Source organism: Pseudophryne corroboree, chromosome 4, assembly GCF_028390025.1.
Source record: "Pseudophryne corroboree isolate aPseCor3 chromosome 4, aPseCor3.hap2, whole genome shotgun sequence".
Classification (NCBI taxonomy): domain Eukaryota; kingdom Metazoa; phylum Chordata; class Amphibia; order Anura; family Myobatrachidae; genus Pseudophryne; species Pseudophryne corroboree.
In genome coordinates, this window is record NC_086447.1 from 564,304,106 (window position 1) to 564,331,869 (window position 27,764).

At 50.3% G+C, this 27,764-nt stretch overlaps 1 protein-coding gene across 6 annotated transcripts in view; it reads right to left on the reverse strand.

Annotated features, from left to right (window-relative positions):
* Nucleotides 1-27,764, reverse strand: part of REPS1 (RALBP1 associated Eps domain containing 1) — a 403,472-nt gene that overhangs the window by 41,008 nt on the left and 334,700 nt on the right. For all 6 annotated transcript variants that reach the window (XM_063917447.1, XM_063917443.1, XM_063917442.1 and 3 more), the window contains 2 exons: nucleotides 20,584-20,766; nucleotides 20,286-20,375 (listed from right to left, as the gene is read on the reverse strand). In XM_063917447.1, the coding sequence (XP_063773517.1) occupies nucleotides 20,286-20,375; nucleotides 20,584-20,766 (273 nt within the window). The remainder of the gene's footprint in view (nucleotides 1-20,285; nucleotides 20,376-20,583; nucleotides 20,767-27,764) is intronic.

The window sequence follows — 27,764 nt, forward strand, 5'->3', positions numbered from 1 at the left end:
CGCCATAACCTTGGTAAATACCCTCGGTGCCGTGGACAGTCCAAATGGCAGCGTCTGGAATTGGTAATGGCAATCCTGTACCACAAATCTGAGGTACTCCTGGTGAGGATGGTAAATGGGGACATGCAAGTAAGCATCCTTGATGTCCAGGGATACCATGTAATCCCCCTCGTCCAGGCTTGCAATAACCGCCCTGAGCGATTCCATCTTGAACTTGAATTTTTTTATGTATGTGTTCAAGGATTTCAAATTTAAAATGGGTCTCACCGAACCGTCCGGTTTCGGTACCACAAATAGTGTGGAATAGTAACCCCGGCCTTGTTGAAGTAGGGGTACCTTGATTATCACCTGCTGGGAATACAGCTTGTGAATTGCCGCTATCACCGCCTCCCTGTCTGAGGGAGCAATCGGCAAGGCAGATTTTAGGAACCGGTGGGGTGGAGACGCCTCGAATTCCAGTTTGTACCCCTGAGATACTATTTGAAGGATCCAGGGATCCACCTGTGAGCGAGCCCACTGATCGCTGAAATTCTTGAGGCGGCCCCCCACCGTACCTGGCTCCGCCTGTGGAGCCCCACCGTCATGCTGCGGACTTGGAAGAAGAAGCGGGGGAGGACTTTTGCTCCTGGGAACCTGCTGTTTGTTGCAGCCTTTTTCCCCTACCTCTGCCTCTGGACAGAAAGGACCCGCCTTTTCCACGCCTGTTTTTCTGGGTCCGAAAGGACTGAACCTGATAAAACGGCGCCTTCTTAGGCTGTGAGGGGACATGGGGTAAAAATGCTGACTTCCCAGACGTTGCTGTGGAAACTAGGTCCGAGAGACCATCCCCAAATAATTCCTCACCCTTATATGGCAAAACTTCCATGTGCCTTTTAGAATCTGCATCTCCTGTCCACTGGCGAGTCCATAAGCCTCTCCTAGCAGAAATGGACAATGCACTTACTTTAGATGCCAGTCGGCAGATTTCCCTCTGTGCATCTCTCATATATAAGACTGAGTCTTTGATATGGTCTATGGTTAGCAGGATCGTGTCTCTGTCTAATGTGTCAATATTTTCTGACAGTTTATCTGACCACGCAGCGGCAGCACTGCACATCCAAGCTGACGCAATAGCTGGCCTAAGTATAATGCCTGAGTGTGTATATACAGACTTCAGGATCGCCTCCTGCTTTCTATCAGCAGGTTCCTTGAGGGCGGCCGTATCCGGAGATGGTAGTGCCACCTTTTTAGACAAACGTGTGAGCGCTTTATCCACCCTAGGAGGTGTTTCCCAACGTGACCTATCCTCTGGCGGGAAAGGGAACGCCATTAGTACCTTCTTAGGAATCACCAATTTTTTATCAGGGAAAGCCCATGCTTCTTCACACACTTCATTTAATTCATCTGATGGGGGAAAAACTACAGGTAGTTTTTTCTCCCCAAACATAATACCCTTTTTAGTGGTACAGGTTGAGTATCCCATATCCAAATATTCCGAAATACGGAATATTCCGAAATACGGACTTTTTTGAGTGAGATAGTGAAACCTTTGCTTTCTGATGGCTCAATGTACACAAACTTTGTTTAATACACAAAGTTATTAATAATATTGTATTAAATGACCTTCAGGCTGTGCGTATAAGGTGTATATGAAACATAAATGAATTGTGTGAATGTAGACACACTTTGTTTAATGCACAAAGTTATAAAAAATATTGGTTAAAATGACCTTCAGGCTGTGTGTATAAGGTGTATATGTAACAAATGTATTCTGTGCATAGATTTAGGTCCCATCACCATGATATCTCATTATGGTATGCAATTATTCCAAAATACGGAAAAATCCCATATCCAAAATACCTCTGGTCCCAAGCATTTTGGATAAGGGATACTCAACCTGTACCTGTATTTATATCAGAAATGTGTAACACATCTTTCATTGCCTCAATCATGCAGTGAATGGCCTTAGTGGGCATCAGGGTAGACTCATAGTCGTCGACACTGGTGTCAGTATCCGTGTCGACATCTGGGTCTGCGGCGACGCCTGGACTGGCACGAGCTGAGAAGTCGGCTGTCCCACATTTGGCATGTCGTCAAATTTCTTATGTAAGGAGTCTATACGTGCACTCATTTCCTTCCATAAGCTCAACCACTCAGGTGTCTGCCCCGCAGGGGGTGACATCCCTTCTAAAGGCATCTGCTCCGTCTCCACATCATTATCCTCATCAAACATGTCGACACAGCCGTACCGACACATTGCACACACACAGGGAATGCTCCAACAGAGGACAGGACCCACAAAAGCCCTTTGGGGGGACAGAGTGAGAGTATGCCAGCACACACCAGAGCGCTATATAATGCAGGGACTAACTGAGTTATGTCCCCTATAGCTGCTTTTTTAATATAATTGTATACTGCGCCTAAATTTAGTGCCCCCCCTCTCTTTTTTTACCCTTTTCTGTAGTGTAGACTGCAGGGGAGAGCCAGGGAGCTTCCTTCCAGCGGATCTGTGAAGGAGAAATGGCGCCAGTGTGCTGAGGGAGATAGCTCCGCCCCTTTTCCGCGGACTATTCTCCCGCTTTTTCCTAGATTCTGGCAGGGGTATATTCCACATATATAGCCTCTGGGGCTATATATTGTGGTATTTTTGCCAGCCAAGGTGTTATTATTGCTTCTCAGGGCGCCCCCCCCCAGCGCCCTGCACCCTCAGTGACCGGAGTGTGAAGTGTGTGTGAGGAGCAATGGCGCACAGCTGCAGTGCTGTGCGCTACCTTGGTGAAGACTGATGTCTTCTGCCGCCGATTTTCCGGACCTCTTCTTGCTTCTGGCTCTGTAAGGGGGACGGCGGCGCGGCTCCGGGACCGAACACCAAGGACTGGGCCTGCGGTCGATCCCTCTGGAGCTAATGGTGTCCAGTAGCCTAAGAAGCCCAAGCTGGCTGCAAGCAGGCAGGTTCGCTTCTTCTCCCCTTAGTCCCTCGCTGCAGTGAGCCTGTTGCCAGCAGGTCTCACTGAAAATAAAAAAACTAATTTCTATCTTTCTTTCTAAAGGCTCAGGAGAGCCCCTAGTGTGCATCCAACCTCGGCCGGGCACAAAATCTAACTGAGGCTTGGAGGAGGGTCATAGTGGGAGGAGCCAGTGCACACCAGGTAGTCATAAATCTTTCTAGAGTGCCCAGCCTCCTTCGGAGCCCGCTATTCCCCATGGTCCTTACGGAGTTCCCAGCATCCACTAGGACGTCAGAGAAACATGGTGTCTACCTTTTTCATGTCGACCATTTTCATGTCGACCTTTTGACCCTGTCGACCTAATGTCTGTCTAACATATGGTGTCTATCTATTGACTGTCTAACTAGACACTATCTATCTTTCATACCGGAACCTCCATATCAGCAGCTAAATTCTCAGCCCATTTAGCAATAGCACTACTCACCCATACCGACGCCACAGCAGGTCTGAGCAATACACCCGTATTCGCGAAAATAGACTTCAGAGACGTCTCCAGCTTGCGATCCGCAGGATCCTTGAGAGCTGCCGTGTCAGGAGACGGAAGCGTCACCTTCTTAGACAAAGGAGATAGAGCCTTGTCGACATTTGGAGAAGACTCCCATTTTTCCCTGTCATCAGAGGGGAAAGGATACGCCATGTAAATTCTCTTGGGAATCTGCCACCTCTTGTCCGGCTACTCCCAAGCCTTTTCATTTCATGAGAGGGGGGAAACTTCACCTCAGGTTTTTTTTCCCTTTGAACAAACAAATCCTTCTTTCCTGCATCGCAGGTTCGTCAGAAATATGTAAAACATCTTTTATAGCCACAATCATGTACTGAATACGCTTAACTAACCGCGGGTGTAAAGCAGCCTCAGTGAAGTCGACATCGGAATCAGAATCCGTGTCGGTATCCGTATCTACCACTTGGGTAAACGGCCGCTTTTGCGACCCTGATGGGGTCTGCACCTGAGACAAAGCATCCTCCATGGATTTCCTCCACACCTGTGTCTGAGACTCCGGATTTATCTAACCTTTTAGACAAAGAGGCAACATTTGTATTAAGTGTACTTAACACTGTGAGTAAATCGGGTGTCGGCTGCGCCGACAGAGCCAATTCCAGACCCGCATCTGCTCCCCCAGCAACCTCCTCCGGGGAATAACACTCAGCCTCAGACATGCCAACACGGAATATCGACACACCGACACACAATGCCTCAGCTAGGGGACAGACCCACAAGGAAGCCTGGCTAGAGAAACACAGAGGGAGTATGCCAGCTCACACCCCAGCGCCCATATATCCCACCAAAAAATATATGTTGACAGCACTTCTAATAAGGACAATAATTATCCATCAAAAAACTGTGCCTAACCCCCCCCCCCCCCGATTAGCTCCCCGTTACTTGTAGTGGAGCTTGGAGGTCCCGAGCCAGCGTCTCATGCAGCGGCGTGGATGAGAGAAAATGGCGCTGGTGAGCCGTGCGGCTAAGCCCCGCCCCTTCCCGGTGCGCTTCAGCCCGCTAAAATTTGAAAAATTAAAATGCTGGCGGGGGTATGAAAAACGGTGCAGAGGCACCGAAAAGCATTCTGCCAGCTTCCCAGACCCAGTAACATGCTGCCCAGGGCGCTCCACCTCCAGCGCCCTGTGAGTGCCGTTGGTAAAGTGTGTGTGTGTACCTCCTTACTGAAGTCTTCTGCCGTCACTGAAGTCTTCTGCCTTCTGCATACTCACCCGGCTTCTTTCTACTGTGAGGGGGGTAACGGCGCGGCTCCGGGAACAAGCAGCTAGGCGCACCAAGTGATCGAACCCTCTGGAGCTAATGGTGTCCAGTAGCCTAAGAAGCAGAGCCCTTAACTAAGTAGAAGTAGGTCTGACTTCTCTCCCCTCAGTCCCTCGCTGCAGGGAGCCTGTAGCCAGCAGGCCTCCCTGAAAATAAAAAACCTAACAAAAGTCTTTTCTAGAGAAACTCAGGAGAGCTCCCCTAGTGAGTGTCCAGTCAGTCCTGGGCACAAAGTCTAACTGAGGTCTGGAGGAGGGGCATAGAGGGAGGAGCCAGTTCACACCCAGTCAAAGTCTTTTCAGTGTGCCCAAGCTCCTGCGGATTCCGTCTATACCCCATGGTCCTTTTGGAGTCCCCAGCATCCTCTACGGACTAGGAGAAAAGGATTTACCGGTAAGTACCAAAATCCTATTTATTCCAACCTGTTTGTAGTACCGAAACCGGGGCGTCTCGGCAGAGCTGTAGAGCCGAGACGCCCCGGGCAGCCGCCCAAGACGAGCCCACCTTCCTGGTAGAATGGGCTTTCACCGACTTCGGCACCGGTAATCCGGCCGAAGAATGAGCCTGCTGAATCGTACTACAAATCCAGCGTGCAATAGTCTGTTTTGAAGCAGGATGACCAATCTTGTTGGAAGCGTACAGGACAAACAGTGCCTCAGCTTTCCTGGCAACCGCCGTACGGGCGACGTAGATCTTCAACGCCCTCACTACATCCAGAGACCTGGGAACTGTCCCAGCATCCCTGGCCACCGGTACCACAATAGGTTGATTAATGTGAAACGAGGAGACCACCTTTGGTAAAAATTGTTGACGAGTCCTCAATTCTGCCCTATCCGAATGAAAGACCAAGGGCTTTTATGAGATAAGGCCGCCAACTCAGACACCCGCCTGGCAGAAGCCAGTGCCAACATGACTACCTTCCAGGTGAGAAACTTCAACTCAACCTTACGCAAAGGCTCAAACCAGGAAGACATGAGAAACTGTAAAACCACGTCCAGATCCCATGGGGCCACAGGAGGCACAAACGGAGGATTGATATGCAAAACTCCCTTCATGAACGTCTGAACCTCTGGGAGGGCCGCCAGTTCTCTTTGAAAGAAAATAGACAATGCCGAAATCTGCACCTTGATGGAGCCCAACTTCAGGCCTGCATCCACACCAGCCTGCAAAAAGTGGAGAAACCGCCCCAAATTAAATTCTTCCGCAGGAGCCTTCTTAAATTCACACCAGGAAACATATTTCTTCCAAATACGGTGATAATGCTTCGCCGTAACCTCCGTCCTAGCCCTGAGGAGAGTAGGTATGACCTCTCCTGGAATACCTTTACGAGCTAAGATCTGGCGCTCAACTTCCATGCCGTCAAACGCAGCCGCGGTAAGTCTGGAAACACGCATGGACCCTGCAACAACAGGTCCTCTCTTAGAGGAAGCGGCCAAGGATCTTCCACTAGTAATTCCTGAAGGTCCGGATACCAGGCCCTTCTTGGCCAATCTGGAACTACGAGAATCGCCTGAACCCTTGCTCGCCGAATGATCCCCAGTACCTTTGGATGAGAGGAAGTGGAGGGAACACATACACCGACTTGAACACCCACGGAGACACCAGGGCATCCACCGCACTGGCTTGGGGGTCCCTTGACCTGGAACAATACCTCGGAAGCTTCTTGTTGAGACGAGACGCCATCATGTCTATCAGAGGGAGTCCCCAACGCTTTGTCACATCTGCAAACACCTCTTGATGAAGAGCCCACTCTCCCGGATGGAGATCGTGTCTGCTGAGGAAGTCTGCTTCCCAGTTGTCTACTCCCGGAAGGAAGACTGCTGACAGGGCGCTCAGGTGTTGTTCCGCCCAGCGAAGGATTCTTGTGGCCTCCGCCATTGCCGCTCTGCTCCTTGTGCCGCCTTGACGGTTGATATGTGCCACCGCTGTAACGTTGTCTGTCTGTACCAGGACAGGTCGACCCTGAAGAAGGCTTCTTGCCTGTAGCAGGCCGTTGTAAATGGCTTTTAAGTCGAGAACATTTATGTGGAGACCTGCTTCCTGGAACGACCATTTCCCCTGGAAGTTCCTGCCTTGGGTGACTGCACCCCAGCCCCGGAGACTCGCATCTGTCGTCAGAAGTACCCAATCCAGGATATCGAACCGGCGTCCCTCTAGAAGGTGAGACTCTTGTAGCCACCACAGGAGGGAAATCCTGACTCTGGGAGATAGACTTATCTTCCGGTGCATGTGCAGGTGAGACCCGGACCATTTGCTCAGCAAGTCCCACTGAAACACCCGGGCATGAAACCTGCCAAACGGAATGGCTTCGTACGTCGCCACCATCTTCCCCAGAACGCGTGTACATTGATGGATGGACACAGCCTTCGGCTTTAGAAGTTCCCTGACCAACAACTGCAGTTCTAGAGCCTTTTCTTGTGGAAGAAAAACTCTCTGTAATTCCGTGTCGAGAACCATGCCCAGAAAAGACAGCCGGGTGGTCGGAATCAACTGAGATTTTGGTAAATTTAGCAGCCAACCGTGCTGTCGAAGCACCGACAGCACCAAGTCCACACTCCTTAGCAACCTTTCCTTGGACCTCGCCTTTATCAGGAGATCGTCCAAGTACGGGATAATTGAAACCCCCTGCTTGCGAAGGAGAACCATCATTTCCGCCATGACCTTGGTGAACACTCTCGGGGCCGTGGAAAGGCCAAACGGCAACGTTTGAAATTGGTAGTGAGAGTCCTGTATCGCAAACCTGAAGAAGGCCTGCTGCGAAGGAAATATCGGGACGTGTAAGTAGGCATCCTTTATGTCGACTGACGCCATACAATCCCCCCCTTCTAGGCTGGAAATCACAGCTCGAAGAGATTCCATCTTGAACTTGAAAACTTTCAAGTATGGATTGAGGGATTTTAGATTCAGAATCGGTCTGACCGAACCGTCCGGTTTCGGCACCACAAATAGGCTCGAGTAGAACCCCTCCCCCCGTTGTGCCAGGGGTACTGGAACAATGACCTTCTGATGACACAATTTTTGTATCGCTGCCAACACCAGCTCCCTGTCCAGAAGAGACACTGGTAAGGGCGAAACGAAAAACCGGTGAGGGGGCACCTCCCGAAACTCCAGCTTGTATCCCTGAGATACAATCTCTAGGACCCAAGGATCGAGGCCTGAACGAATCCAGACCTGACTGAAAACTCGGAGACGCCCCCCCACCGGTCCGGACTCCCCCAGGGAAGCCCCAACGTCATGCGGTGGACTTGGTAGAGGCAGGGGAGGACTTTTGGTCCTGGGCACCTGACACGGCAGGCGACTTCCTACCCCTTCCTTTACCCTTTGAAGCGAGGAAGGACGAACCCTTTCCACACCTGTATTTATTAGGACGAAAGGACTGCATCTGCTGATGCGGTGCCTTTTTGTGCTGTGTGGAAACATAGGGAAGAAAAGAGGACTTACCCGCCGTCGCGGTAGAGACCAGGTCCGCCAAGCCGTCCCCAAACAAGACATTACCTTTGAAGGGAAAAGCTTCCATAGCTCTCTTGGAGTCGGCATCAGCATTCCATTGATGGATCCACAATGCCCTCCTAGCCGATATTGACATGGCATTGGCTCTTGATCCCAAAAGACAAACATCCCTCGCCGCATCCTTCAGGTAATCTGCAGCGTCCTTGATATAACCAAGAGTCAGAAGAACATTATCTTTTTCAAGGGTATCCATGTCAGTGGCTAAATTCTCGGCCCACTTAGCAATAGCACTACTCACCCACACAGACGCCACTGCAGGTCTGAGCAATGCGCCTGTATTAGCGAAAATGGACTTCAGAGACGTCTCCAGCTTGCGATCCGCCGGATCCTTGAGAGCCGCCGTGTCCGGAGACGGAAGGGCCACCTTCTTAGACAAACGAGATAGAGCTTTGTCAACATTTGGAGACGACTCCCATTTTTCCCTATCATCAGAGGGGAAAGGATACGCCATGTAAATCCTCTTGGGAATCTGCCACCTCTTATCCGGCGACTCCCAAGCCTTTTCACAAAGAGTATTCATTTCATGAGAGGGGGGAAATTACACTTCAGGTTTTTTCCCTTTGAACAAACAAATCCTTGTTTCCTGCACCGCAGGTTCATCAGAAAGGTGTAAAACATCCTTTATAGCCATAATCATGTACTGAATACTCTTTACTAAACGCGGATGCAAAGCCGCCTCAGAAAAATCGACCTCAGAGTCAGAGTCCAAGTCGGTATCAGTACCTGCCACCTGAGTAAACGGCCGCTTCTGTGAGCCTGATGGGGTCTGCACCTGAGATAAAGCCTCCTCTATGGACTTTTTCCACACCTGCGTCTGTGACTCAGACTTATCTAACCTCTTAGATAACGAAGCTACATTCGTATTGATTGTAGTTAATAACGTGAGTAAATCAGGTGTCGGCTGCGCCAACAGACCCAAATCCAGACCCACAACTTCACCCCCTACAACCTCCTCCGGCGAATCACATTCAGCCTCCGACATGTCGACACGATTGATCGACACACACACAAAATGCCTCAGCTAGGGGACAGGCCTATAGTGAAGCCCAGAGAGAGACCCAGAGGGAGTATGCCAGCTCACACCCCAGCGCCTATATATCCCTATAGGGGATATATAATACCAGCGCTGCTAGAATAAACTAATGCACCACACTGCCCCCCCCCCCGAGAAATCTCCCCGTTACTTGCGGGGAGCGATGGAGGTCCGGCCCAGCGTCTCCTTGCCGCCGCGTGGAGGAGAGAAAGATGGCGCCGTGAGCTAAGCTCCGCCCCTTCCTGGCGGGCTTCAGCGCGCCTGATTTGAAAATGCCGGCGGGGGCCGATGAACGGTGCCAAGGCACAGACAGTGCTTCTGCCGGCTACCCGGACCCCAGTGACCTGCTGCCCAGGGAGCCCCCCTCCCAGCGCCCTGCGAGTGCCATCCGCGATGTGTGTGGGAGCATGGAGCGCAGCGTCTCCGCTGCGTTGTACCTGGTCACCGAAGTCTTCTGCCGTCCTGAAGTCATCTGATCTTCTCATACTCACCCGACTTCTTTCTTTTGGCTTCTGTGAGGGGGTGACGGAGTGGCTCCGGGAACAAGCAGCTAGGCGCACCAAGTGAGCGAACCCTCTGGCGCTAATGGTGTCCAGTAGCCGAGAAGCAGAGCCCTTAAACTAAGAAGAAGTAGGTCTGCTTCTCCCCCCTCACTCCCACGACGCAGGGAGCCTGTAGCCAGCAGGTCTCCCTGAAAATAAAAAACCTAACAAAAAGTCTTATACAGAGAAACTCAGGAGAGCTCCCCTGTGAGTGTCCAGTCAGTCCTGGGCACAAAGTCTAACTGAGGTCTGGAGGAGGGGCATAGAGGGAGGAGCCAGTTCACACCCAATCTTAAGTCTTTTCAGTGTGCCCAAGCTCCTGCGGATCCCGTCTATACCCCATGGTCCTTTTGGAGTCCCCAGCATCCTCTAGGACGTAAGAGAAATAACCCTGGTTTTGCAGCTGAAGTGGAACAATGACCTGAGTCTGTACCAGTTTTTGAATTGCTTCCTTTAAAGTCATACTTACTTCTTGAGAAGCTGGTAAGCCTGATTTGAAGAATCTGTGAGGTGGGAGTTCCTGAAACTCCAGTCTGTAGCCCTGGGCTATAAGATCTTTGACCCAGGGATCCTGGCATGACGTTTCCCATATATGACTGAAGAATTTTAAAACGGGCTCCCACCTGCCTGTCGTCCAAGCAGTGCGGTCCACCGTCATGCTGAAGGCTTAGAGGAAGCAGAACCGGGGGTTCTGTTCCTGTGAACCTGCAGTTGCTCGTTTTATGGGTTTACCTCTATTGCCACTGAAGGCCGTAGATGAACCTTTGGGTTTGTTTTTAAACTTCGCTGTCCGAAAGCACCGCAGAGTTGGAACAGTGTAGGATTTTCTAGCCGGGGGATCTGTGGAAGGAAGGTATGTAGACTTACCCGGCGTAGCCTTGGATATCCATGCATTCAGTTCATCTCCAAAAAGGGCTTAACCTGTGAAAGGTAAGCTTTCCACGCCTTTCCTGGAATCCGCATCCGCAGTCCACTGGTGTAGCCACAAGCCCCTGCCATGGCAGTGGTGAGTGCATTGAGTAAACCAATTTCCTTTATGGCCTCCACTATAAAGTTAGCAGAATCCTGTATACCACCACACTTTTATCAATGCACATCTGTGCTACAGGGACGTGCAGTCAGGGGAGGCAGTGCCTCCCCTGTGATTAATTATTAAAATAATATAAAGAAGATACTTATGACACATATTCTGTGTCATAAGTATCTTCTTTAATTAATTCTAATAATTTTTTGCGGCTTAAATGTGTTTGAGAGGCACTGATAGCAGTGCCTCTCATACAGAATTGAAACGGGACTGGGCGGGGCCAAGCACTGGGCTGTAAAAGCCCATTCAAAACAGATGGGGAAGCGGTACTTAAACAAGTGCCTCGCTGACAGGGACACCACCCCCATGTCAGCGAGGCACCTGTGATTGGACAGCGGATCCAGGGCTGGATCCGCTGGCCAATCACCCACACGCGGCGCTGGAGGCATCTGCAGTGTGTGCGGCTCCCGCCCCCGTCCTCCTCCGCCGATGACAAGAGTGGCGTTCTGCTGCTCTCCCCTTCCTCAGCCGGCACCCTCTCCGTGCGGCTCTCCCCTTCATCTGCCGGCTCCCTCCTCCGTGCGGCTCTCCCCTTCCTCCGCCGGCTCCCTCCCCCGTGCGGCTCTCCCCTTCCTCCGCCGGCTCCCTCCCCCGTGCGGCTCTCCGGCTCCCTCCCCGTGCTGCTCTCCCCTCCCTCCCCCGTGTGGCTCCCCCCCGTGCAGCTCTCCCCCTCCCCGGTGCGGCTCTCCCCCCTCCTCCGCCGGCTCCGTCCTCCCGGCGTGGCCCTGCAGTGTGTGCGGCTCTCCCCAGCAGCAGGTTAGTGTCTCTCTTTCTCTCATGTGTAAGTATAATTTTCATTTTTACAGGTCCCCCTACCCTATTGGATTCCACTGGACAAGTGGACGTGACCGGCGTGGGATGTAGGTAAGTATGTGTGAGTAAGTGTGTTTTAATAAATTTTTACTGTCACGGTGTGCGAGTTGTATTTTTATTTGTTTTTTGTTGTTGTTGTAGAACTACAGGTACCAGCGGGCCCGTTATTTCCCCGCATGCTGGTACTTGAGGTTCTCCAAGTACCAGCAAGCGGGGGAGGCTTGCTGGGCCTTGTAGTTCCACACTAAAAAACAATATTCTTTTCTTTACACACATGGCTATCAGCCTCCCATCCACCGCCCACGGATGGGGGGGGGACAACCTCGGGCTTCACCCCTAGTCCTCTGGTGCCTGGAGGAGGGGGGGGGGGTGTGACCCCTTGATTTAAGGGGTCCCCACTCCTCCAGGGAACCCCGGCCAGGGGTGACTAGTTGGGGGGGGGGGGGGGGGGGTGTAATGCCACGGCCGCAGGGACCTCCATATGTGGGTCCCCCGGCTGTGGCATTATGTCCCTGGCTAGTGGAGCCCGGTGCTGGTTTTAAAAATACGGGGGACCCCTACATCTTTTGTCCCCCGTATTTTTGGAACCAGGACCGGACTAAGTGCCCGGTGCTGGTTGTCTAAATACGGGGAACCCCTGTACAATTTTTTCCCAGTATTTAAACAACCAGGACCTGCTCAAAGAGCCCGAGGCTGGTTATACTTAGGAGGGGGGACCCCAAGCATTTTTTTTTTTAACCCATTCAGACCCTTCTCCATTAAGTTAATGGAAGCTCTGGACAACAAAATTGCATTCATGTCCTCCTCCCACTCCCTTCCCAAACACTCATTTTTTTTTCTTTCTATAAAAATGTACAATATCTCACAAGTATGATGAGCAGGCAGGCAGGCAGTGGGCATTGGCGGCATCGGACTGAGATGCACATTAGTGGCGGAGGGCTGGGTCAGTTGATGGTGGGCGAGTTTGTAAGCCATGGGTGGTGGCAGCAGACATCTGCTCGGCGGCGGTAGGGGTCATCGGCAGGATTCGGCGGACATTATGGCTGTAGTGCCTCACCAGCCACTGACCTCACCGCACGCTACTGCTGTGCTATTGGTCATGGACTGGGACTCCTTGGAGTGGGTAGATTGCATGCCCCTAGCAGGGCCATAACTAGAATTTTTGGTGCCCTGTTCCAGATAGAGAATTGGCACCCCCCTCCCCCTGATTTTTCCAATCGGGACATAAGGCCTCATGCCTAAAAAAACAACAACAAGTTTTATGGTAAGAACTTACCCTTGTTAAATCTCTTTCTGCGAGGTACACTGGGCTCCACAAGTCTGGACAATGGGGTGTAGAGTAGGATCTTATCCGAGACACCAACAGGCTCAAAGCTTTGACCTTCTTTCCAAGATGCATAGTGCCGCCTCCTATATCACCCCGCCTCCCAGCACAGGAGCTCAGTTTAGTTAACCAGCCCAATGCAGTAGCAGGTAAAGAGACGACAACGGTTAGTAGCCAGATACACCACACTCTCACGACAAGAGAAGTGTCAGCGGCTAATGCCATATCAACCCAAAGAAGCTAAGTGCGTCAGGGTGGGCGAGTTGTGGAGCCCAGTGTACCACGCAGAAAGAGTTTTAACAAGGGTAAGTTCTTACCATAAAACTCGTTTTCTGCTGTGGGGTACACTGGGCTCCACAAGTCTGGACAATGGGGATGTCCTAAAGCAGTTCCTTATGGGAAAGGACGCACTGTAGTGGGCACAAGAACCCGGCGTCCAAAGAAAGCGGCAGTATCGAAGGCATAGAACCTTATGAACGTGTTCCCGGAGGACCACGTAGCCGCCTTGCACAATTGATCAAGGGTCGCACCACGTTGGGCCACCCAAGAAGGTCCAACAGAGTAGAATGGGCCGTAATGTGAACAGGAGCTGACAGACCAGCCTTCACATAAGCATGCGCAATCACCATTCTGATCCACCTGGCCAGGGTCTGCTTGTGAGCAGGCCAGCCACGTTTGTGAAATCCAAACAAAACAAAGAGAGAATCAGACTTTCGAATAGAAGCAGTTCTCTTCACAGACACGGAGAGCCCGTACCACATCCAAAGACCGCTCTTTGGGAGACAAATCAGGAGAGACAAAAGCTGGAACCACAATCTCCTGATTAAGGTGGAACGAAGAAACCACCTTAGGCAAATATCCAGGACGAGTTCTAAGAACCACCCGGTCACGGTGAAAAATCAGATATGGGGAACTACAAGACAAGGCACCCAAATCCGACACTCTTCTAGCAGAGGCAATAACTAACAGAAACACCACCTTAAGGGAAAGCCACTTAAGGTCAGCTGAACCAAGAGGTTCAAATGGAGACTCTTGTAACGCCTCCAAAACCACCGACAAGTCCCAAGGAGCCACAGGCGGGACATAGGGAGGTTGAATACGCAACACACCCTGAGTGAAAGTATGAACATCAGGTAAAGTCGCAATTTTTCTCTGAAACCACACTGACAAGGAAGAAATATGAACCTTGAGGGAGGCCAGACGCAGGCCTAAATCTAGGCCCTGCTGTAGAAAAGCCAAAAGTTTGGCTGTACTAAACTTGGAAGCGTCATAAAGGTTAGATGCGCACCAAACAAAGTAGGAATGCCAGACCCGATGGTAAATCCGAGCAGAGGCCGGTTTCCGGGCCCGCAACATAGTTTTAATGACCTCTTCAGAAAAACCCTTAGCTCTTAAGACGGAAGCTTCAAGAGCCACGCCGTCAAAGACAGCCGGGCTAGGTCCTGGTAAACACAGGGGCCCTGAACGAGGAGGTCTGGGCTTTGTGGAAGTAGAAGTGGACGCTCTGACGATAGGCCTTGTAGGTCTGAGAACCAGTGCCGTCTGGGCCACGCCGGAGCTATGAGAAGCAGATTTCCTTTTTCTTGCTTGAACTTCCGAATTACCCTGGGCAGGAGTGACACCGGAGGGAACACGTACGGCAGCCGAAACCTCCACGGCACTGCCAGCGCATCACAAATGCTGCTTGAGGATCCCTTGTCCTTGCTCCGAAGACCGGAACCTTGTGATTGTGTCGAGACGCCATCAGATCCACATCTGGAAGACCCCACTTTTCCACGAGGAGTTGAAACACTTCTGGATGGAGGCCCCACTCGCCGGCATGCACGTCCTGACGACTGAGAAAGTCTGCTTCCCAATTCAGGACTCCCGGAATGAATATTGCCGATACTGCCGGTAGATGGCGTTCTGCCCAACGTAGAATCCGTGAGGCTTCCTTAATTGCCAAACGGCTTCGAGTGCCGCCTTGATGATTTATGTAAGCCACTGTGGTGGCGTTGTCCGACTGTACTTGAACAGGACGGTTCTGAATCAAATGCTGGGCTAGGTTCAACGCATTGAAGACCGCCCGCAATTCCAGAATGTTGATCGAGAGGAGAGATTCCTCCTTTGTCCACCGACCCTGCAAGGAGTGCTGCTCCAGCACCGCGCCCCAACCTCTTAGACTGGCATCTGTCGTCAACAGGACCCAGTTGGATATCCAGAAGGGACGGCCTCTGCACAATTGTCGGTCCTGGAGCCACCAGAGCAGCGACAGACGGACCTCCGGAGTCAAAGAGTTCATTTGAGACCTGATCCGGTGAGGCAGGCCATCCCACTTGGCTAGAATCAGCTTCTGGAGGGGGCGAGAATGGAATTGAGCATACTCCACCATGTCGCATGCTGATACCATGAGGCCCAGCACCTGCATTGCCGAATGTATCGACACTTGCGGACGAGAAAGGAAGTAACGAATCCTGTCCTGAAGTTACAGGACTTTCTCCTGAGACAAGAACAACCTCCCAGATGCACCATGCTCTGAGCAGGGACCAGGGAGGATTTCTTCCCGTTGATGAGCTACTCGTGGGCTTGTAGAAACCGGACCGTCATATCCAGATGACGCAGGAGAAGATCTGGGGAATTTGCCAGGATTAACAAGTCGTCCAGATACAGCAGTATCCTGACCCCTTGACGGCGGAGTACCACCATCGTCACGACTCGCGGAGCCGTTGTTAAACCAAATGGTAACGCCCGAAACAGGTAATGGAGGTTGCCAATAGCGAACCTCAGGTATTGTTGATGTGACACTGCTATAGGAATATTCAGGTAAGCATCCTGTATGTCCAGGGAGACCATGTAGTCCCCAGGTTCCAAGGCCAGAACTATAGAGCGAAGGGTTTCCATACGGAACTTGTAAACCTTCACAAACTTGTTCAGTGCCTTGAGGTTGAGAATAGGCCGGGAGGACCCATTCGGTTTCGGGACTAGAAACAGCGGAGAATAGTACCCCCGGCCCCTCTGAGCAAGAGGCACCTGTACTACGACTCCTGTTTCCAGGAGGGTCTGTAGCACCGAATGCAGAGTGTTTGCCTTTGTCTGACCCGACGGGACGTCTGTCTGGCAAAATCGATGAGGGGGTCGGTTTTTGAAGGCTATGGCGTAACCTCGAGTGACGACTTCCCATACCCAGGCATCTGAAGTGGTCTTCAACCATTCCTGGGTATACCCTAGAAGCCGGCCCCCCAACCTGGGATCCCCCAGGGGGAGGCCCGCCCCGTCATGCAGCAGGCTTATCGGTCTTGGCTGCTGGCTGACGGGCAGCCCAGGCTCTTTTGGGCTTCGGCTTACCAGGTTTGGAAGTGCGGGCCTGCTTATGGTACGCCTGACCTTTTGCTTTACCTGAAGGACGAAAGGGGCGAAAGGACGTGCCTTTGGCCTTCGACACAGAAAGAGCTGTATTAGGCAGACAGGCAGTTTTGGCAGTAGCCAAGTCAGCCACTATCTTATTTAAGTCCTCCCCAAACAGAATATCCCCCTTGAAAGGGAGTACCTCCAGGGTTTTTCTAGAGTCCAGATCCACAGACCAGGATCTAAGCCACAATATCCGGCGAGCCAGGACTGACGTAGTAGAAGCCTTGGCTGCTAGGATACCGGCATCAGAAGCCGCCTCTTTAATATAGTGAGAAGCTGTGACAATATATGTCAAGCATTGTCTAGCATGGCCAGAGGAGATTTCAGCTTCTAACTCCAAGGCCCATGCTTCAATAGCCTCTGCCGCCCATGTAGCTGCAATAGTGGGCCTTTGTGCAGCACCCGTGAGGGTGTAAATCGCTTTTAGACAACCCTCGACACGTTTATCCGTAGGCTCTTTTAGAGACGTGACGGTAGTGACAGGTAGAGCTGAGAAAACCACCATCCTAGCCACATGTGAGTCTACTGGAGGAGGCGTATCCCAAATCTTAGACAGCTCTGGCGCGAGGGGATAGCGAGCCAGCATCTTCTTTTGAGGCACAAACTTCGTACCCGGGCTTTGCCAGGGTTCCTGACGTATATCCACTAGGTGGTCAGAGTGAGGTAAAACTTGTTTAATCACCTTCTGACGCTTGAACCTATCTGGTTTCTTAGGAGGAACAGATGGCTCGGGGTCATCCGTAATCTGCAGAATTAACTTAATTAGCCTCCAAAAGATCAGGAACATCCACATGTGAACTACCCTCCCCATCAGCCGAATCGGAGTCAGAACCTGTGGGGTCAGTGTATGTGCTGTCTTCATCAGACGAGATGTCAGTGACAGCAGTGGATTGTGAGGAGACGAGCGCTCGCTTAGAGGACCTCTTGGATTTATGCGAGCGTTGGTCAGACTTTTTAGTAGTCAGGGACTGGTTCAACTTCTTTAATTGAGCAGATAAATCGTCCGCCCACGGCGGGTTAGCTGCAGGGACCACATACGGTTGTACCGGCATTGGGGTCCCATAGGGGGTGTTAGTTTATGAACTAGCGTATGCAGAAGCGTGGAAAAAGCGGCCCACGGCGGGTCATTATTTGCCCCCGTTGCCACCGTCCCACTGGGGGGCAAGGAGCCCCCAAAACCAGAGCCCAAAGCTGCTATATTCTCCTCATAGGTATCTGCGGCTTCAGCAACACCGGCAGTGTGTTCAGCCCCAGAACCGTTACCCTCAGAAGCAGACATGATATAACTTGCAGAATCCGGTAACACAGTACAATTTGTCAGCAGCACAATACCTCTAGCCCAAACCCCTGCGCAGTGTAGTCAGCACCAGGAGAGATAAAGGAGAGATATGGTGACTAAATCACAGAGAAAAATACGTAATACAGTATATCTTTGTGAAAATCCTATATTAAATAACACCTGACGCACCAAGCCCCCTCAGGTTATAGAATATAGGGGTAGCAAGTTGAGTGAAAGACACGAGATGGACACCACTCAGCTATCAATGCACACACAAATAGTCACAGTTTGTACAATGCAGAGGTTATTACAGACAATAATACTGCACTGGACTAGCTTACACAGCTATATAACAGTAGATATAACACTACACAGTAAGAAACTGGATGTATATCACAGGGTAATTGTACTATAAATCCCTGACTAAATGCACTCATTTTTTACCAACACTGACTAAAAAGGCAGGTAGAATACTTAAGTGTCATGTAAAGGCACAGCGCTGACAACCAGGCGGCTTTACATAGGAGGATTTGCCCAAGCAGTCCCAGGAACAGTGAGCTGAGGAGTAATGTCGCCGCAGACACGGACAGGGAGTGAGGAAAAGAGAGATGCAGCTCCAGGGCGGGAACACTTGCTGTAAATGGCGCCCTGTGGGAGGGGCTTCAGGTCTAAGCCTTATCCCCCTTGCTGGCAAAACCACCGGGTACTGTGGGCGATATTAAAATAGGTTTTAAGAGAAAACCTGACCTGCGCCCATGCCCTGGTGATCTAGTGTGATCGCCTGTATCCACAGTGTCCACCGCCAGCGCGCGCGGCCCGCCTCCCACTGACCGCGCCGGATCGCGATAAAGACCGGGTCCCGCGAGCGGGACCCACTTACCACCTCCCGGAGTGCGGCCACGCGATCCTGGAGAGCCCCAGCCGTGTGTGTCTAACATGAAGAAAACCGGAGTCTCCGCTGTAGGTACCCGGCAACCAGGGCCCGGGAGTGTACAGCGCCGCTGGGGAGAGCTGGAGCTGCAGCAGAGAATGTCACAAAACATTTACCACCGCTGCTGTCCTTGAAGTCTTCACTTTTTACCTCATAAAAAGCTTCTCTCAGGGCTGCTTGGAGCAGCCCCTCTGTTAAGTGCCTGCTTACTGCAGCACCAACTGACAAACTGAGCTCCTGTGCTGGGAGGCGGGGTGATATAGGAGGCGGCGCTATGCATCTTGGGAAGAAGGTCAAAGCTTTGAGCCTGTTGGTGCCTCGGATCAAGATCCTACTCTACACCCCATTGTCCAGACTTGTGGAGCCCAGTGTACCCAGCAGCAGAAAAAAAAAATGCAGTGGGTTCGAATCCCGGTATATCAGTATCTTCAAATGTAATAAAGGACAGTGTGACTGAATAACACAGAAATCTCAAGTTGAGTTCATGAATGTTGTATAGGTATTAGCGACAGAAGGGGTCAGGAAAGGAGACAGGGGTGGTCAGGAGATGTTGGGCTTCAAAAAGGGGGGGAAGCTGCAAGTGAAAGTAATTAAATCAGATAATTGGAAAGTGCCACCAACAGCGTCCACTACCCTGCAGCGCTATGTGCGGTGCCCCTTCCGCACACACCTAGTTACGGCCCTGGCTCCTAGTCAGTGTAAAGCTGGGTACACGCCAGGCTAATGGATCTAACGACTAGTAAGTGTATGCACACTTAGCAATCATCAGCCCGATGTGTCGTGCCTGACGTCACAAATGAGCAGGCATTAAATTGTTTACACAGCCAAATGCACCAATATATCTGTAAATATACTGGCAATCGGCTGTTCTGCAGGACCGATGCGATATGTCTATGGACAACATCATTCACAGACATATAAAGGGTACACACGCGCAGACGGGCGCGCGATATATCGGCCATTCCGCCCAATATATTGCTCTGTGTTTACCCAGCTTAAGTGACATATATGCTTGCTGTCTCGCGCACTCACAATGTCTGCCTGTTGCTTTTAAGCAAAGATAATGGAAAGTTCTAATCTAGAACATTGAGAAACTTAACACTAAATGACCAACTATTTACTACCCTGTATGGACCAATGAAGTACATATCATGCCTGCAAACTTTGCACTCCGCAAGTTATTAATTTAATGATCTAGTCGGCAGTATTATTGCAGATACAGTATCTGTGAAAACTGCATTAAAAAGAAAGGTTCCGACGACTTCTTGATATAAAGGATGTTAAATATGCAATTAAAAAATTGCTTATCTCAACAGATTTTAAAAAATCTGCAGCAACTGAAACCCCACTGCTGTAAGCAGCGCACTGCGTTATCAAATACAAAGGAGGAAACACAAAAGGAAGTAAACCCTACCTAAGGAGTAGTGCCCCATAAAACATGCCCAACTCGGGAGGGCACTTAAACCAAACTGGCGTAAAAACATAGTTTTAAGGGCAGGACTTCTATGGCCTCACCAGCAACCCCAAACTATAAGAGTCTCTCAGCCTGGATGTAGGAGAAATTATACTTATTCATATACCTGGGTCACAGGACTAGAACTGCAAGTATTATGCAGACAGCCACAAACCTACATACCAGATTGGTAGGGACAGCAGCAACCGGCTTATCCTCAACACGTCCATTTAACTTGGCACCTCGAATAGCGTCCGCTGGTGGCTTCTCAACCTATGGAGATATGAAGGTCATGTGCTTCTGTACCTTAAAAAATATCAACATTTTGATAGTAGGGGAGGGACCCAGATCAAGTTCTGAGCATTTTTAAATGTAATTGTATGTTATTACTGTAATAAACTTTTATAGAACATGACATGTTGCTCACAAGGTCACTAACTGTCAATTTATCCTTCCCCTACTGGCAGTATGAAGGACTAACCTGTGAAACGTCTGGATTTTTCTCCAAGTCCTCAGCTTGTTGCTCTGTTGCGCATGATGCAAATGCTTCAAACTGGCTAAAGTCTGCAAAATTTGGTTGCTCTGGTATTTGTTGAGGAGAAGTACTAGGCAGAGATAAAACACCTTCAGAGTCCACTGAGCGGTGTGTGTGTGAGCCGGATGTCTGAAAAGTACAAGAATAAGCACATAATGAGCAATGGGCACTGCACTCAGCAATATACAGTCGTACATACCTCACACAGAGAACCACTTTGCAGTGAACTGCTAATAATAAGATTTTACTCACCGGTAAATCTATTTCTCGTAGTCCGTAGTGGAAGCTGGGAACTCCGTAAGGACCATGGGGAATAGCGGCTCCGCATGAGACTGGGCACAACTAAAGAAAGCTTTAGGACTACCTGGTGTGCACTGGCTCCTCCCTCTATGACCCTCCTCCAGACCTCAGTTAGGATACTGTGCCCGGAAGAGCTGACACAATATAAGGAAAGGATTTGGAATCCCGGGTAAGACTCATACCAGCCACACCAATCACACTGTATAACTCGTGATATTATACCCAGTTAACAGTATGAAATATATCTGAGCCTCACTAACAGATGGCTCATAACAATAACCCTTTAGTTAGGCAATAACTATATACAAGTATTGCAGACAATCCGCACTTGGGACGGGCGCCCAGCATCCACTACGGACTACGAGAAATAGATTTACCGGTGAGTAAAATCTTATTTTCTCTGACGTCCTAGTGGATGCTGGGAACTCCGTAAGGACCATGGGGATTATACCAAAGCTCCCAAACGGGCGGGAGAGTGCGGATGACTCTGCAGCACCGAATGAGCAAACTCAAGGTCCTCCTCAGCCAGGGTATCAAACTTGTAGACTTTTGCAAAAATGTTTGAACCCGACCAAGTAACAGCTCGGCAAAGTTGTAAAGCCGAGACCCCTCGGGCAGCCGCCCAAGAAGAGCCCACTTTCCTCATGGAATGGGCTTTTACAGATTTAGGGTGCGGCAGTCCAGCCGCAGAATGTGCAAGTTGAATCGTGCTACAGATCCAGCGAGCAATAGTCTGCTTAGAAGCAGGAGCACCCAGCTTGTTGGGTGCATACAGGATAAATAGCGAGTCAGTTTTCCTGACTCCAGCCGTCCTGGAAACATATATTTTCAGGGCCCTGACTACGTCCAGTAACTTGGAGTCCTCCAAGTCCCACGTAGCCGCAGGCACCACAATAGGTTGGTTCACATGAAAAACGGATACCACCTTAGGAAGGAATTGGGAACGAGTCCTCAATTCCGCCCTATCCATATGAAAATCAGATAAGGGCTTTTGCATGACAAAACCGCCAATTCTGATACACGCCTGGCCGACGCCAAGGCCAACCGCATGACCACTTTCCACGTGAGGTATTTTAGCTCTACGGATTTAAGTGGCTCAACCCAATGCGACTTCAGGAAATCCAACACCACGTTGAGATCCCACGGTGCCACTAGAGGCACAAACGGGGGCTGAATATGCAGCACTCCCTTAACAAAAGTCTGAACTTCAGGCAGTGAAGCCAGTTCTTTTTGGAAGAAAATGTAGAGAGCCGAAATCTGGACCTTAACGTAACCCAATTTTAGGCCCGTAGTCACTCCTGACTGTAGGAAGTGCAGAAATCGACCCAGTTGAAATTCCTCCGTTGGGGCCTTCCTGGCCTCACACCAAGCAACATATTTTTGCCATATGCAGTGATAATATTTTGCGATCACATCTTTCCTAGCCTTAATCAGCATAGGAATGACTTCCTCCGGAATGCCTTTTTCCTTTAGGATCCGGTGTTCAACCGCCATGCCGTCAACACTGCCGTGGTAAGTCTTGGAACAGGCAGGGCCCCTGCTGCAGCAGGTCCTGTCTGAGCGGCAGAGGCCATGGGTCCTCTGAGATCATTTCTTGAAGTTCTGGGTACCAAGCTCTTCTTGGCCAATCCGGCACCACGAGTATAGTTCTTACTCCTCTCCTTCTTAGTATTCTCAATACCTTGGGTATGAGAGGCAAAGGAAGGAACACATACACCGACTGGTACACCCACGGTGTTACCAGAGCGTCCACAGCTATCGCCTGAGGGTCCCTTGACCTGGCGCAATATCTTTTTAGCTTTTTGTTGAGGCGGGATGCCATCATGTCCACCTGTGGCCTTTCCCAATGGTGTACAATCATTTTGAAGACTTCTGGATGAAGTCCCCACTCTCCCGGGTGGAGGTCGTGCCTGCTGAGAAAGTCTGCTTCCCAGTTGTCCACTCCGGGAATGAACACTGCTGACAGTGCTAACACATGATTTTCCGCCCATCGGAAAATCCTTGTGGCTTCTGCCATCACCATCCTGCTTCTTGTGCCGCCCTGCTGGTTTACATGGGCGACCGCCGTGATGTTGTCTGACTGGATCAGCACCGGCTGGTGTTGAAGCAGGGGTCTAGCCTGACTTAGGGCATTGTGAATGGCCCTTAGTCCCAGAATATTTATGTGTAGGGAAGTCTCCTGACTGGCATCTGTGATCACCAGGACCCAGTCCTGTATGCCGAATCTGCGGCCCTCTAGAAGATGAGCACTCTGCAGCCACCACAACAGCGACACCCTGGCCCTTGGAGACAGGGTTATCAGCCGATGCATCTGAAGATGCGACCCGGACCACTTGTTCCACAGATCCCACTAGAAGATCCTTGCATGGAACCTACCGAATGGAATTTCTTCGTAAGAAGCTACCATCTTTCCCAGGACTCCCGTGCATTGATGCACCGACACCTGTATTTGTATTAGGAGGTCTCTGACTAGAGATGACAACTCCTTGGCCTTCTCCTCCGGGAGAAACCCTTTTTCCTGTTCTGTGTCCAGAACCATACCCAGGAACAGTAGAGGCGTCGTAGGAACCAGCTGCGACTTTGGACTATTTAGAATCCAGCCGTGCTGTTGTAGCACTTCCCGGGATAGTGCTACTCCGACGAACAACTGCTCCCTGGACCTCGCCTTTATAAGGAGATCGTCCAAGTACGGGATAATTATAACTCCCTTTTTTCGAAGGAGTATCATCATTTCGGCCATTACCTTGGTAAATACCCTCGGTGCCGGGGACAGACCAACGGCAACGTCTGGAATTGGTAATGACAGTCATGTACCACAATTTTGAGGTACTCCTGGTGAGGAGGGTAAATGGGGACATGCAGGTAAGCATCCTTGATGTCCAGTGATACCATGTAATCCCTTTCGTCCAGGCTTGCAATAACCGCCCTGAGCGATTCCATTTTGAACTTGAACCTTCGTATATAAGTGTTCAAGGATTTCAATTTTAGAATGGGTCTCACCGAACCGTCTGGTTTCGGTACCACAAACATTGTGGAATAGTAACCCCGGCCTTGTTGAAGGAGGGGTACCGTGATTATCACCTGCTGGAAGTACAGCTTGTGAATTGCCGCCAGTACTACCTCTCCTCGAGAGCAGCAGGCAAGGCTGATTTGAGGTAACGGCGAGGGGGAGTCGCCCCGAAACTCCAGCTTGTATCCCTGTGATACTACTTGCAGAACCCAGGGATCCACCTGTGAGCGAGCTCACTGGTCGCTGAAGTTCCCGAGACGCACCCCCACCGCACCTGGCTCCACCTGTGGAGCCCCAGCGTCATGCGGTGGACTCAGAGGAAGCGGGGGAAGATTTTTGATCCTGGGAACTGGCTGTCTGGTGCAGCTTTTTCCCTCTTCCCTTGTCTCTGTGCAGAAAGGAAGCGCCTTTAACCCGCTTGCTTTTCTGAAGCCGAAAGGACTGTACCTTATAATACGGTGCTTTCTTAGGCTGTGAGGAAACTTGAGGTAATTTTTTTTCTTTCCCAGCTGTTGCTGTGGATACAAGGTCCCAGAGACCATCCCCAAACAATTCCTCACCTTTATAAGGCAGAATCTTCATGTGCCTTCTAAAGTCAGCATCGCCTGTCCACTGCCGGGTCCCTAATAGCCTCCTGGCAGAATGGACATTGCATTAATTCTGGATGCCAGCCGATAAAAATAGCCCTCTGTGCATCCCTCATATATAAGACGACATCTTTAATATGCTCTATGGTTAGCAAATAGTATCTCTGTCCTGACAGGGTAATAGACCACGCTGCAGCAGCACTATCCATGCTGAGGCAATTGCAGGTCTCAGTATAGTACCTGAGTGTGTATATACAGACTTCAGGATAGCCTCCTGCTTTTTATCAGCAGGCTCCTTCAAAGTGGCCGTATTCTAAGACGGCAGTGCCACCTTTTTTGACAAACGTGTGAGCGCCTTATCCACCCTAGGGGATATCTCCCAACGTGACCTATCCTCTGGCGGGAAAGGGTACGCCATCAGTAACTTTATAGAAATTACCAGTTTCTTATTGGGGGAACCCACGCTTCTTCACACACTTCATTCACTCATCTGATGGGGGAACAAAACACTGTCTGCTTTTTCTCCCCAAACATAAAACCCCTTTTTTTTGTGGTACCTGGGTTAATGTCAGAAATGTGTAACACATTTTTCATTGCCGAGATCATGCAACGGATGTTCCTAGTGGATTGTGTATATGTCTCAACCTCGTCGACACTGGAGTCAGACTCCGTGTCGACATCTGTGTCTGCCATCTGAGGTAGCGGGCGTTTTTGAGCCCCTGATGGCCTTTGAGACGCCTGGGCAGGCGCGGGCTGAGAAGCCGGCTGTCCCACAGCTGTTACGTCATCCAGCCTTTTATGTAAGGAGTTGACACTGTCGGTTAATACCTTCCACCTATGCATCCACTCTGGTGTCGGCCCCACAGGGGGCGACATCACATTTATCGGCATCTGCTCCGCCTCCACATAAGCCTCATCAACCATGTCGACACAGCCGTACCGACACACCGCACACACACAGGGAATGCTCTGACTGAGGACAGGACCCCACAAAGTCCTTTGGGGAGTCAGAGAGAGAGTATGCCAGCACACACCAGAGCGCTATATAATGCAGGGATTCACACTACCCACAGTGATTTTTCCCTTATAGCTGCTATAATACACAGATTTGCACCTAAATTTAGTGCCCCCCCTCTCTTTTTTAACCCTTTGAGCTTGAAAACTACAGGGGAGAGCCTGGGGAGCTGTCTTCCAGCTGCACTGTGAAGAGAAAATGGCGCCAGTGTGCTGAGGGAGATAGCCCCGCCCCTTTTTCGGCTGACTTTCTCCCGCTTTTTTATGGATCCTGGCAGGGGTATTTTTCACATATATAGCCTCTGGGACTATATATTGTGATTATTTTGCCAGCCAAGGTGTTAATATTGCTGCTCAGGGCGCCCCCCCCCCCCCAGCGCCCTGCACCCATCAGTGACCGGAGTGTGAGGTGTGCATGAGGAGCAATGGCGCACAGCTACAGTGCTGTGCGCTACCTTGTTGAAGACCGAAGTCTTCTGCCGCCGATTTTCAGGACCATCTTCATGCTTCTGGCTCTGTAAGGGGGACGGCGGCGCGGCTCCGGGAGCGGACGATCGAGGTCGGGCCCTGTGTTCGATCCCTCTGGAGCTAATGGTGTCCAGTAGCCTAAGAAGCCCAAGCTAGCTGCAAGCAGGTAGGTTCGCTTCTTCTCCCCTTAGTCCCTCGTAGCAGTGAGTCTGTTGCCAGCAGATCTCACTGAAAATAAAAAACCTAAAATATACTTTCTTTTCTAGGAGCTCAGGAGAGCCCCTAGTGTGCATCCAGCTCAGCCGGGCACAAGATTCTAACTGAGGTCTGGAGGAGGGTCATAGAGGGAGTAGCCAGTGCACACCAGGTAGTCCTAAAGCTTTCTTTAGTTGTGCCCAGTCTCCTGCGGAGCCGCTATTCCCCATGGTCCTTACGGAGTTCCCAGCATCCACTAGGACGTCAGAGAAAAGTTATTAGTATACATTTTAATCCTTTAATTTTAAAGTAAAAGTTTGCAACCAAACTTGTCATAATAGACTGAGGAAGAATGGTTGCAGGACAAACGTATGGTGCTCAGTCATCTGCACATGAAAAACAGGGTAGATGGACTGTAGCACTGTGACCCCAGGTATGGTACAGGAGATGGTAGGGATCATGGCATATAGAGTAGTGAGTAAGGATAGAATACTACCCACTATATCATGGCTGTTAATAAGCAACTCTTAGCTGGTCAAATTGTTGAGGGAAAGGCTGTAAAAAAAAAAAAAAAAAGAATGTTCAAAAAGAGCAGACTAGATTTAAAGCATCAGGCATCAGTGCGCTGGAGGATCTATTGCCTTTGGTAAGGGATGATGTACACATCATGAAGGCTCACCTCCTATAGAAATAAAATGTGCAACTTTGTGAATAGCACAAAAAGAAATATCAGGCATTTGGGGCTGCAGGAGGGAGCAGAAGCGACACACCAACACTTTGAGCCATGGCTCTCTAACACAAAGCTTTCGCAGATTGGGCATGCACTTTCAGTTGCCACCAGACAAATGCCATGGTTCCTTAGCTGCAGGGACTGAGTAGCATTCTGGCACCAGTCCATCAAGGATCTTATATTTAGTAACCAAACGTACATTTCTGACTAATCTCTAGCTCACCATAAACAGAAAGCAGCACCAACAACTGTAACAAGTCCGCTCTTTCTTTCGGCTTTGTTCTTAGTAAAGGTCAGTCCTGTAACATTCTTTGTTCTTAGAAACTCCCTTCTTCATACATTTACATGTCGATTAGTCAGTGTCAGTATCAGTGTGCCGCAGTCAGATTGGCTACATGGGTTTCCTGTGGCATGGTATGAGGTATTGTCTGCCAGTTACTATAATAGACTAATAGGGTGCTGGAGTATATGGGTGATTGCCACATTATGAGTGCAGCTTTGACAGTATGTATTGCACAGTAAATGTAACTTTTATTAGATATAATTAGAACAAGGGGTAGAGCACTGTACACAAGATATAGCACTGGTAGTAACCCTCTTGGTTTGTCCAGCTGCTCAGTCAGAGGAGACAATGGAAAATAAGATTTTACTTACCGATAAATCTATTTCTCGTAGTCCGTAGTGGATGCTGGGACTCCGTCAGGACCATGGGGATTAGCGGCTCCGCAGGAGACGGGGCACAAAAATAAAGCTTTAGGATCAGGTGGTGTGCACTGGCTCCTCCCCCTATGACCCTCCTCCAAGCCTCAGTTAGGATACTGTG